The sequence below is a fragment of the Psittacula echo genome (genome assembly GCF_963264785.1).
Source record: "Psittacula echo genome assembly, chromosome: 4".
Taxonomy (NCBI): Eukaryota; Metazoa; Chordata; class Aves; order Psittaciformes; family Psittacidae; genus Psittacula; species Psittacula echo.
This window is the reverse complement of record NC_137738.1, coordinates 29,746,406-29,759,740: the sequence shown is the minus strand read 5'-3', so window position 1 is coordinate 29,759,740 and position 13,335 is coordinate 29,746,406. Positions and strand designations below refer to the sequence as shown.

The 13,335-nt window shown below is 39.0% G+C and overlaps 1 protein-coding gene across 1 annotated transcript in view; it reads right to left on the bottom strand.

The window, feature by feature from the left end:
• Nucleotides 1-13,335, bottom strand: part of PCNX2 (pecanex 2) — a gene marked incomplete at its 5' end in the record, with an annotated part of 150,298 nt that overhangs the window by 22,959 nt on the left and 114,004 nt on the right. Inside the window, one exon of the mRNA XM_080615762.1 lies at nucleotides 3,266-3,519. Coding sequence (XP_080471888.1) covers nucleotides 3,266-3,519 — 254 coding nt within the window. The remainder of the gene's footprint in view (nucleotides 1-3,265; nucleotides 3,520-13,335) is intronic.

The window sequence follows — 13,335 nt, the reverse complement described above, 5'->3', positions numbered from 1 at the left end:
TGGATTCCAAAGAAAACGAGCAGCAAGTAAACATGACTGAAGATGTAGTTCTACTTTGCCCATGCAATTGAAATATTATTAAGCAAGTAAATGTATAAAATGAAAATCTGATGGATTAAAAAGGGCAGAAGCACTCCCAGCCCTTCAAAAACTCCCAGATGCCCTGCACAGTTTATCATTCAAATTGCAGAAAAATACACAAGCAAGAGAAAAATTAAACTCCAGAGGGAATAGACAAGTCAGACAGATACAGACTGAGGATGGACCTTTAACTTTTGGACTTGTGGAGAACAAATCACTTTTTTAAAGATTCATGCAGAAACAATGAGAGCTGGAAACACAGCACTCAGCAAATGCAGACTTCACGAATACTAAAAGATGTTTAAATAAGAATATATTGAAAAAAGATGGAAGAGGCACAAGGGAACAATCTCACAGTAGCTGGGCAGGATATTATTTCAAAATACATGCAGAATGGCTACAGGAGCTGACCCACTTTATTTGCGGAGAATAAAATCCTTTTATAAGAAGAAAGATGGGCCTTTCTGGGCTGTCAATGAAACTGCAAATGAAATAAATACATCTTAGGAATAAGACACTCAGTGCAACTCATTGTTTAAAAGACCAATATGATAATTATTCTTGAAAGACAGAAGAACTGAAACAAAACCATACATTTTCATTGTTGATCTTCAAGATAAGAATTTGCTTTATTTATTAGTCTCACCTGTGTTTACAGAGAAGCAGGTTCAGATGGGAAAAAATCAAACTTACAGACATAAAAAGAGGAGGAACTTCTGCCACCTAATTAAATTCTGCTGTTAGTAGCTCTTCCTAGGTATGTTTTGTGCACAAGTACATCCTCAGCTATACAGCAATTCAGAAATAATGTGGTAAATATTTACAATATTGTAAGCCACAAGGAATAAACTGGAAGCACTCCAAATGCTGAGTGCAATGGAAATGCAGTTGCTGCAGAAACTCTAGCCCAAGTGTTTTCTGAGTTTGTGATTTATGTGACCTGAATTCTGCATTAACTAGGGTTCTTCTTAAAATTAGTTTCCTATGCCATTAAAAGGAATGTGTTGGGGCTCTACAATGTCCACAGTGGAATTGTGCAGGGTCTTTATAGCTCAAGATTCCCTCATAAGAAAGAGCTGGAGAAGGAATGAATTCTCACCTTTCTTTCTGATATTGTTTATCTGTAGGTAAGTACTAAATAAACAGGATGAAAGCTGATCCGATACATAGTAAGATCTTCTCACCCTCTGAGGCTGTGCTAAGGATTTTACCAAATCTTATCAAAGCTCTTTATGGAAGAAACCAATAACTTGAAGAACAGGAGGGGAAAATCTCCATATAGCAGTCTTTTGGGAAGAGCCATTCTAAAGAAGGGATCTCCTGAGCGTGCTCTCCCTTTACTGAAGGGACCTCCAGCCCAGGCTGATATCAAAGCTGCTAACAGGTTATTATTTATTATCTTGTGTTGATCTTTCCCTAAAATGAGAAGTAGATTAAAAGACTGACTCCTTTCTGAGAATGAAGACATGTCAATGCAGTGTTATAGCACTCGTTCAACTAAATCAAAACAGAAGAGGTTTGATTTTCACATCTTCAGTGTAGGTGATGGACATAGCAACATCTGCATACAGTGGAGATGGAGCCCCAGCATACCTCAGTAGTGTGGAGCTTGTTTAACCCACCTCCCTTTTCCCCAAAACCAGATCAATGAACCACACCTCTATCAATGTGACAAAAGTTTGTCTAAGTGATCCTACCTATGTCAGCTGCTTCTCAGCTATATCCAGAACCAGAAGCCCTAAGCTACCTTTCAGTTAAGTTTCACTTCCCATGTGATGAACCTTACAAGTCCTCTACAAATTAATTGACTTAAATGCACTGAAAAAGTTCCAGTCTACAATGCACAATTCTTCATTGATTAAAACTAACAAGCTGCTGAGTTTAAACAGGAGCTTAGACTGGGATTTTTTTTCAGTCTCATTCAACATCAAAAGCTAAGTCATATATCAGCTTGCACCCATTTATGTCCAGGTTACTTTTTGAAGTAGAATGAAACAATTGTAGCAATATATTCATGATAGTTTAAAGAAGTTTGGTGGTTTGTTGTTTTTTTTTTTTTTTTTTATTTTATTTTTTTATTTCAGATACATTGCTTAAAACCAATTTAATTTATAGCCACAAACCCCACTTCTGAAACAAAAAACTCATCCTCACATGCAGTTTTGTTTCTAATTAGTTAATTAAACGAGCAGGTTGGTTACCAGGCCCTACTGCCTGTAAAATTATTTATGAAATCCCAGTCTGCATTTTACGAAGTAGTTGACTCCATGATCAAAGCAGCTTCGTGAGGCAACAATCTTGGTTTTACTGCATTGGCTCACTTGCAAAAAAAGGCGATTAATTTATTTACAACAGGTCTCTCAAAGTTTGACAGGATTTTTACAACTGCAGAGATGTAAGTAGGAAGGAGATGTCAGGGATGGTTGGGAGCTTTAGTGACTGGCTTTGTGGCAGTACCAGTGGGATAGGTGGCAGCATTTGGCTCTTGTTGATTCAGAATACAATGAAGCTCAGCAACGTCTTCTTTTGCTGGACTGGAAACTATTTGGTAAAGGATGAAGATCTCCTGCTATATTTTAAGGTTCAATTATTTTGACAAATAATGTCTGTATGATCATTGTGATCTTAATAACGGCACAAATATAGAAGTGATGTAAATGAATTACTGTTTAATCAATGGAATAAAACAAGATGTGTTGTGGTATATATGTAAAACAGCAGGTTAAGAAGGGGGTTTGCACTACTATAAAAGTACATTTGAGAAACAACTCTTCAAAGGTTTCCCAAGAACTTTATGCTTGTTCTTTTCTGGGTTTGCCAGGAAAAACAGTGGAAAGGCTAAGTCAAGAAGAAATAACAAACTATCAGTGAAGTTTTGCTTCGTAAGGATGCTTCCTCTGACTTAATCTCTAGAGGATGTTAACTCACTTTCTTGATTTCTGCTTAAACATGCCTGTGATTTTCTGTACTAACTGTAAGTATAGCTGTCAGAATCAAATGTAGCAAAGGGAGATATGAATTAATTATCCTCACCTAACATCAAGTCAGTCTGACTGCCAGTAGCGCAAGTGAATAAATACAAAGCTAAAAACTTCAAACGCTTTTTCTTCTGTAGACAGCCAGAGAGTTCTTTCTATTTTACAAACCTGCCTAGGAATAAAGTACACTTTGCCAAGGAGTTTACCTTTATATAGTATCTGATAAGTATTCTCCGCAGATCAAACACTTGCAGCATTGTCGCAGCGTTGTTATCAATGATGCTATATCCTTCCAGGATGTACTGGGTTCGTGTTATTTCCCATGTCAGCCATCGGAGGTTAAAGGCTGCATTACATGACAATAAGTGAGGCAAGTGCCCCGGCTTACAACAGCAGCAGCCTTCATTGTCTTCATCACCTTCTGTTATAGCTTCCACTTCTCTCTGCTGGCAATATGTCCCTTGGCAGTGAGAAAAAGAGAGTATGCTGCCAGTTATTGGGGGAGGAGGAAACAAAGGACTTCTTCCAAGCTGAAAAAGTACAATTGAAGGCTCTATGCATTTAGCAAAATCTAATAGAAAGAGTTATGGCAAGATATTAGATGTGCTAATTGATCTGTGCGCAGTAGCAAATAAAGAGCTGTACATTATTTATTTACTATCACCTATAAAAGCCAAAAGGGCCTGATCTAATGTTCTAGGTGTTCAGTTCTATCTGAGGTAAACTACAGAGCACAGCTTCTGCCTTAATAAAATCTCACCAGTAAGCAACACTCAAGAATCCTGCTCCATCAGGCACGTTAAGCAAATTGACCCAAGCCTCAGTCTGCTTCTTCAAGTAACGTACAGGATGCAAACAAAGATTTTGCAGTGTGTCAGAGCACTTGTAAAATCTGTGGTTTCACAAACTATCTTGGAAAGCAGGTTCCAAAAAAAACATCCACCCTCTCCCACTGGAGTAAAAGCTACTCCAGATCAAACATTTCTAATGAATAGCACTAGTGTTAGTATATCATGAAGACAGAGCAGCCTTTTAATTAACCTAGTACACAGGCTTTACATCAAAATAGAGCAAATCTTTCTGAAAAAGAGATGTTAACTGAAAAAGAAGTCTTGAGGCAGATGCAGAAACAATAACAGATCTGCATTTCTAGCCTGTGGTGTGCACACTAGATGGCCAAGCTGAGCCCTTCAGGATTTGAAGTCTGTGAATGTGGTTTCTACACCATGCAGAGCACTGCAAATCAGAACCAAGGTGGACACCCACACCCCCCCCCCCCTCCACTGTTCTCTAAATATGTGAGTTCTATGTTCTTGACGTATGGATCTTTGAAATTTCCACTCTGTGGGCTGTTGCAGAAGTTATTCTCCACCAAATTTGTACATAAACCATCTTTCAAGGCCATTTCCTATGATGCAAGTTACACATACATCTCACATGGGACCTCTGCCAAAGTTTCAGTATCACCCCACAAGAGACCTGGCTCCATCAGCTTCCAAATGGTCTCAAGAGGAGAGGAAGGTGCTAGACATTGTGCTGCAGTTCAACAACTATGAACCCTCCACCAGGACCAACAGACCTGTTCTGTTGTGTCACTGTAAATGGAAGAAGAATTCGGTTATGTTCATCATCTGAATGTTGGACCAAGAAAGAACAGTGTCAGCAACAATCCCCTGCAGTTTGCCAGCACCCTGAAAGAAAGCCTGGAGCAAGGCAGCATCCCAAAGGCAGCTTTCTGTGGAGCATGATGACAGCCCTTGACTGTCTATCCTGGTCCCATCACAACTGTCTGGTCAACAACCTGTGGACTTTACGTTTGTATCAATTGAAGTAGTACTCAGCATATGCCTTTCCTGGGACTAAGAAAGCTTTTTAAAATGTAACTAAATAAGTTGAAGCATTGGCTATCGCTTTCTCTTTTTTGTCTGTACACTTCCAAAAATGTATCCACATAGAGCAAAAACATACAAGAAAAAAAGAAGAACAGAAAGATCTGAAGGAAATGTGTGAGAAAATACAGGATTGTAGCCCTAAGAAATATGGGAGGTGAAAAGATCCAGTATATTCCAGTGTTCTCCATTCAGTTTTCTGAGTGAAAATTTATACTGTGTATGCAGTGCTGTTCACACACTGATGCATATTCCTTCTTGGACTTCAGGGATGTACAATATTACAAATTATTAAATGCCTTCAACTCGCTCAAATATAAACATCTTTACTTTCAACATCGCCACAAAGTACAAAACATGACCTATCAAGCTGAGATTCCCAGTTGGTCTGGACATGAACTGGACTGCTTCTGCTACGTATTTCACAGATTTCTACATGAATTAACGCTTACTGCTCAACAGCAAACAAGCAGCAACTGTTCTGGGTCAGTGGCTGCTTTGCTGAAGTCAAGTCAAAATATGTCGTACTCAAACAGGGAAAGGCATATTCCTTTGTATGCAGCTCGAAAAGAGGAAAATGACTGTTCCATGCTGGTGGTGTTACTATTGCTGTTATGTTTATTTTTGAAAGCTTAAAGGTCTCTCGGTACGAAACCGAATTTAACAGAAGATACAACTTCATCCCAGGTTCTAAATTAAGTATTGCCAAATGTTTATAAGTGATGAAAAACATAAGTCTAATAAACAGTTGCCACTGAACCCCTTCCAGCTAAGGGAATTAGAGCTGGCTTTGCTCAGTCTACGTAACTCTAGTCTTAAATCAATCTTTTCTTCTTTTGGTATGGAAATATAGCATTTCATTCCTATGGGATGCTGGTTGTTTCTATGTGCTCTCTGTCTTATCTCTATTAATAAATACCAAATATTATTACTGCAGATTCTGTAATTACTAGTTTTCTTAAGCCACATATTTTGCAAAATATGGGGCCTAATGAGGCTGGCAAGCAAATAATAGGTGAATTTAAGAGACCCTCAATGTTTGAGGGAAGCTGTCGTCACATGCATAACAAACAGACAAGATGCCAGAACAATCATCTGCATTCTCAGATAATTCAACAGGTAAAAATGTCTGCAACTCATCTTTGCTAGGTAATTTTAATCAACTAAAGTTAAAAGCATATTGCAGTGGGCACAATCAATGTTGAACGTGGCAAGCATTCTAACTGGGACTGTGTTATTACAAAAGCTTTGGGAACCAACCAAAGGAGCTCATGTGGTCATTTTGCAGATTTATTCCAAAGCATGAAATCAGGGCTGTGGTCTGCAACATCTGGCAAACAGGCACTAACTTAACAAAAGTTGTTCGATGGACTTGAGCACTACCACCTTGGGGATTTGGTGTCTTGACTGCACAGCCTCTGGGGTATCCCTGTTAAGTTTAAAGGTATAACCTGAACCATGGCCAGTGCTCTGACAAAACACCAAATCCCTATCCCTGTCATCATGCTGCTGATGAGCATTTCCAAGTAACATCTAGTAAAAGGACTCAAGTCTGCAACGACAAAACGCAGTCTTGATGCTCAAGTACATGTTGGTTCCCTCCCAATTCTTGCAGTCTAGAAAGACTGCCAGTAACTTTCATATTTAATTGAGCATTACTTTAATTCATAACTCACTGGCTGGATTTCAATGCCACAGATTTGCATCTTACTGAGAAATTTCATTTTACCAGTGCCTGCATCAGTCCTTTTTGGTCCATTATTCTAGACACTGGTACTGCAGACACTAAGAGCATATGCTCCGCTTTATGCATTGAGCCAAAAGATATAAGTCACAATAAATGAAGTTAAGCATTTGTATATATCTTTTACAGAAGGATGACTCTAAACTTTTATGCATATGTTGTAAGTTGATGATTTCAATTACAATTTTTATATTGCTTCTCAAAAAATTACCAAGTTCAAGCAACTCTGGCAGAATTATTCATCAAAACCAAAAAGCAGGGAGCAGAACATGCACTTCGGTTCTGCAATATAATTAACTGTAGCACCATTAAATATTAAAATATAGGAAAATGTTTTCACTGGTAATTAGTCATCCTAAAATCTGAGGGAAAACATTTTTTTACATTTATTTCTGCAGTAGAAAGAAAACAAGCTCTTCCACTTCACTCAAACTTAGTGATTCACTGTGACCCTTGTGAGTATAGAGACCGACTCATTTGTAAGATATCTAACACTGGAGGGTTGCCAAAAACCCATCAACGCAAAAGCATGTGCCAGCTGAACAAAGCAAGGTCAATCTATGTGAGCTCAGGAGAAAATCAAGGTGAGAACTTGGAGCTTTTTCTATTTTCCTGACACATCAGGATTTGAGGACTGACTTGCGCTCTGCCAGAATGAGCTGACCTAAATGGAAATGAGAAAATTGAAACTATAGACTGCAATCTCACTTCAAGAGGATACATGAAATAAGCCTAAATTAATGACCCAGCCTTCTATAATTTAAGGCTGAAATCATAAGTGTGCTTTGGAATTCAATTTTGAAAATTCAGTGAGTGAAAGGAAAAGCATTTTTTATTTTTGAAGGGCCCCATAACGTAACATACTTCTAGAAGCTATTTTAACTTTCATAAAACACTATAGTTTAACAGCACATCCAGAATGGGAACTAATTATTTTGGCTGAGGTAGCAATAGGTTGAGCACTAAGGATCACTGACAATCATCAACAAGTAGGGTGCAAATGTATACAGAAAGGGCTCATAGGACTAATGAACTGACCCACCCCACAGATGTTAAAAAGATTATAAATCACTGTCCTGCACTGGGCACTTCAAGCTTAAAATGCTGTGACACCAACAAGCAGTTTTGGATCTGAGCATTCAACTAGGTGTTAAACCAGAGAGATGGAGCTGGATACAGACATGGGAACCATAATGATGGACGGAAACTCAGCGTAAACTCCTTTTGTAGACCGTACAGAGGTCTTGTCACTGACAACTCCACAAAAATGCCTGGTTGCTCACCATTTTTCTGGCAAAATCATGCACATGAGTATTTTAGAAATAAATGCATTACAGTGGAAATATCTGACTCTGCTCCACCAGGTTCTGCTGCAAATCCAAGTAGTCTCAAATTCTGATGGATAAGGCTCTTTCCCACCCAACACTTCTCTGCGCAGGCTAGCAACCTAATAATCAGTAAATTATCACCCAGAAGCAGCATGAAAAGCATAACTACAGCCATTGAAAGGACATCCTCTCCTAAAACAAGCAACAAAGAACAACAAGATACACAGAGCAACAAACACTTCAAAAAGGAGCAAACTGAGTTCGCAAATGGAAACTCATGAACCCCAGAACTGGACACAATCTAGAAATCAGAAACAGTTTTGGCTCCTTCCTTGTGGAACTGGAATTAAGAAGAATAATTTACAGGCTTTGATAGTTTCAGGTTGTTTCAAAGAAATATCTCAGAACTTAAAAACCAGTATCAATTCCTCAAAGATCAAAGCTATTAGTTATAAAACTGTGCTTTGGTTTTCAGCTCCTTCAGGTGCTTGCATGCCTGAAAAATAGTCTATTTTTTAAACCACATCAGTTGCTCTAATAACAGGCATCCCCTCTCCTCAGAAATCTTCATTTTCTTGGTCCACAGGGGCACATTATGGAAGCCCAGGTGGAAGAAAGCATTCTCTAAGGATGTTGATTGTTAAACTTGCAGCTACCAAATACCATGAAAACCTTTCATGTCATCTCTTTCGGAGTGCAGAGCAAGATGCAACATTTTATTTCTGGCAAAAATATTTTTTCAATAAAAAGGTTGCAGTATGTCTAACAACATTTTCCTTCCTTCCAAAAGTCTTCTCCAGTGTACCCATATATACACATAACATTTTGGAAGGGAGGAAAGTGAAAAAAGATATCAAATATTTAGTCTACTCTGTGTTACAGAAACTGTTCTAAGCCTATTTGAAATTCCTAAGTGGCTTCTACTGTTGGAGCATCATTACACATCTAGAAAGATTTCCTGCATACAACAAATTATTCTCTTCCCTGTTCCATAATGATTCTCCCAATTAAGTCACCAAGATTAAAGAAAATCCTCTGTACCTTTTCTGGTTTTGCTTGTAATATTGCTGAGTATTGTGTCTCTCAGCCTTTGCCATTTCCCATGAACAATCTACTTTTTGGTTTTTAACCTTCTCTCCAAAGAGATATGTTAAAAATAGCAGCTTTTCTTTGAACTCCTTGTAATTTATCAATACCTTTTGGTTTGGTGCATACACTGAACATACCTCAAGTGTGGTTTCAGGAAAGACATGAAGGTGGGTACTTCTATTTCCCAACAGCAAGAATTCACTTGTAAAAGCAAAAAAGTAAAGTTGCAACCACTTTTTAAATAAAGAATTATTCTTGCTAGTGCTACAGAGCCTTCAGACAGGAAAATAAAACACCAATGAATATTCCTTACACTGGTAATGTACTTGCTATTGTAAAAAACTACGCAGCATATACATACACTGCAGAAATGAGTAACTGTCCTTATTTCTTAGACATCATTACTGTGCCTGAAGCATATACCCTAAACTGGCTGTGTTCATATACCATTTTGTGTGGGAAATAAGTTTGCTAACACAGAGGAAGCCCCACAGGCAATCCAACCCTGCTGCCACAGCTGCTTTTACTATGTACAATCACATCTGTGTCTGCTCTGCGCTTCTTTCCTTGATTCATCTAACGAAGCTCCAAGTGAAACATGAATATTGCATGTGCAACATGCAGTAACAAAAAGTCACAGCAGATATTTAGAAGTTAATTACCTGAGAGAAGAATACTGGGCATGATATAGAAAAGATCTCCTCAATATTTCAGCATTGCCATTCATATGTAGTTTCTGCACACACGTGATGCCCAACTGGATATTCTCCAAAAGACACCTTATAGAGGCACAGACTAGACAGAAAAATATTTTAAGTCTTCCTTGCTCTACAGGGAACTAGATATTTTGACATTCTTTCTGCTTGTTCCCTGATTGTGGGTTTTCCCTTTTCTTCCTTTCAAATTAAATGATACATCATGTATTTCTTCTGGCAGGCTGCTTTTAGCATACTGCTGTGGCCTAACACAGACAGTGGAGTTAAGTTACTGAAGGGCTTGATTCCCCCACACCAACGTGCAGCTACTTGAAAGTTTTTGCTGAATCTGAGCTCATTACTACACTCTCTTAATTTTCAATAAAGGAGGAGTTGAGTTGCGTGTCTCGTCTCAGTGCCTGGAGGTATAGAGCCTCCCCCTGCTTGAAACACAGGATGAATGACACGATGGAGGCTCATCACCTCTCTGCCTGTAGAAAGGGAGAATAAAGAACTGATTCATGCAAGGTGCTTAAATTGAACAGGACTAAAGATGGATGAGAGGAATCCCAGCTTTGCTGACTTCCTTCTGTCAGCCTGTATCTTTTTGCTCTGCCTGCAGGGTTTTGGGGGAGGGAGTGGTGGTGGTGTTCATTTAAAATCTGAGTCAAATACTTCTATTACATACAGTTAGAAAGGCATCTGGATCAGTTATTTATAATGCCAATTCCCAGTTAGGCTGGACTGCAAACTGGGGAGGCAGTACCTTCTTCTCCCAGTATGCTTAAATTCAGAAGACTCTATGACCCCTTCTTCAGTCACTACTGTGGCAGTATTGCTAGCACAGCTTTTCAGCTACCAAAATGAGAAACACCCATAGGAAAATCCAGAGCTCCACAATGCAAATATTGTTTTTGGTTTACTCACAAACAGAACACAGTCACATGCACAGAGAACACTGTTGTGATTCACTCATTTCCAAAGCAAACACAGACTTCCTATTTAAGGAAGAGCAGATTTTTAGGGCCCTCAATTAAAATTACTTGTTTGAAACTGAAGCCAAGCAGTCAAAGCTCAGAAATTACAGATTTTAAGTTCCTCCTAGCCCTTTTTTTCTTCTCTGTGGGAAACCATTCTGCACAATGAAAAGGAATCAAGGTCCTATACAAAAAATGGTGTCTGACCAGACAGCTAAAAATAAGAATGTAAGATGCCCAAAGCAGGGGAAATGAGCACAGTGCTTAACAACTCCCTCTTGACTTTGCAAATTACCAGGTTTTTCCAGGGCAGTTGCATACTCTCTTCCCACTTATGCAGAAAAACACCCTTCTCTATTTAGCTGTACCCCACACCAGCTGTTTGCAAGATATGCAGTGGGGAATAGCGTGCCTGGTCTGTGCAGGAGCTAGTTCTTGCGGTTGCCTGGGCACAGCCTACTCTAACTTCCTGCTCCTGCAAGCAGTGATCCCGCTCAAAGGAAGGACCAAAGAAAACCTGCCAAGGAAGAGTTTCAGCTCAACCTCAGCTTCCTTGGGACAGCCTAGTATAGCCAGCAAACATGTTGGATCTACTCACAAAGTGAAACAGCTACAGTACTAACACTGAACAGCATTAAGATAACCTGCATGGAAAGGTCAATTTTCAGATCCATTTAATTACTTAAACTTTGATTGAAGGGAATCCAGAGATGCCTTGTTTGCAATTTTTGAACTTTGCTCTCCAATCCAAATGCAAACTGGCACTTGCCTGGTAATGAGCCATCCTGGCACAAAGTCAGACCAAATCTTCCCAAACCACTTTGCATCAGAACTATACCACTTGAACAACAAAACATGTTGTTCACCATTCAACTTCCAGCTCACTCAACCCATCTGCTAGGCTTTTTATCCAGCTAGCACATGGTTTGAGGATCCTCTCATGTTTTTTCATCTCTGTTTCAAAGATTTACTTTTCTGGATCTACCTGGGGATGGTGATGACGAAGAGGGACCCAGCAGTAGGTGGCAACTGCATAAAGGAAAAAAAAAAGTTCACAAAAGTAATGTAATTTCATCATGAAAATGAGATTTCTTTCTTCTGTGTGTTTCAGATCCTACCGTGAACTTATCTTAACACAAAAGGATGATCAGCAAGAATAATTTTCTAATATTAGAATGCAAGTTAATGGAAACGTAAATGTTCCTGCTTACCCCAAATCCCAACAAACCCGAACAAAATTTCAACAGCGTCCAACGTATGTCTCTTCTTTAACATGCACAAATCCCTCCTGAAAGTCACTTTTCAGATCTGCAGAGATGAATGAACTATTTTTTTTATTTCAGAGTTTCCATTAGGAATTATGGCTGTGAGCAACAGAAGAGGAACCAGAAGTGACAGGCGGACTAAAACTGTCCTCAGGAAAAAAAGAAAAAAGCAATTATCTCAGAGATTTACTGCCTGTGAAACCAGCGGTACTGTGACCAAGAGATTTGTACTGCCACAGTATTTAACTGTTCTTGCAGAACAATATAAATCTGCATTTGTCTGGCCTGGATTTGAAAGAAGTAATAGTGAATTCCAAATCTATCCAAAATAAGCTTTTAAGTTACTTTCTTTAAGTACCTGTGGACTCTATACGGTACTTAACCTCAGCACTTCTGTCTGACACAGCAGCAGCACAGCTCACCTTGTAGGCACACAAGAAGATAATACTTTCACAGATGTCTTTGAAGTCGAAGAAAGCCACAAATCCACACATATATCATCACCATTATAAACAAGAAATTACAAGGCTAATAAAGAAATTATTTCTCTTTCCTTTCCAGTTGCTTTTTCTTATAATCTGCCTTTTTACCAAATACATCTCTTCAGATACAATACCAAGCTGTTTCAGTTTACTCTTTTCTACATAACATTTCTTAAGACACAGGAGTGTTATCTTCATCCCCACCATAGAAGAAGGAAAGTGAACATCGAGCATTTACCACAACCTGTTCAACATCCTACAGGGAGCCTGTCACAGAGTCAAAATTTGAGTCCACACATGTTATTTCCTAGTCTAATCCTCCCACACCTCAGTGCATTTAAAGAGCCAGTCTGTATCCTATTTTCTCATACTTAATCTTGTTGAAAAGTTGCCTTGATTATACACCTCTCTACACACTGCCCATTCGTTACTCAGTCCCAGAGACTGGAAAGCTGTTTATTCTGGGATTTCAAAACTCCTGTCACCTGCAATTGCAAAGTGTTATCTCTGAAAGGTTACAGATGTAAGCAGCAAACCCAGGAAGCCAACATGCGTAGCATGACCAAAATTTAAAAGCTGTTTAAAAGTTTTGTGGGTTTACTTTCATTTTTCTTCCTACTCCAGGGACAACAACAGACAAAAAGGCAGGAGCATGACACTATGAGCAACTGGCCTCCCAAAAGCCACACCACCGGGGACAGGGACGCAACTGTCATTCCTTAAAGAGAAGTGTCCTAAGAGAGGAACATACTGAGCAGGAACAAAGTAAGGTCACTTCAACTGAAGTCAGCACTTTCTAAATAATAG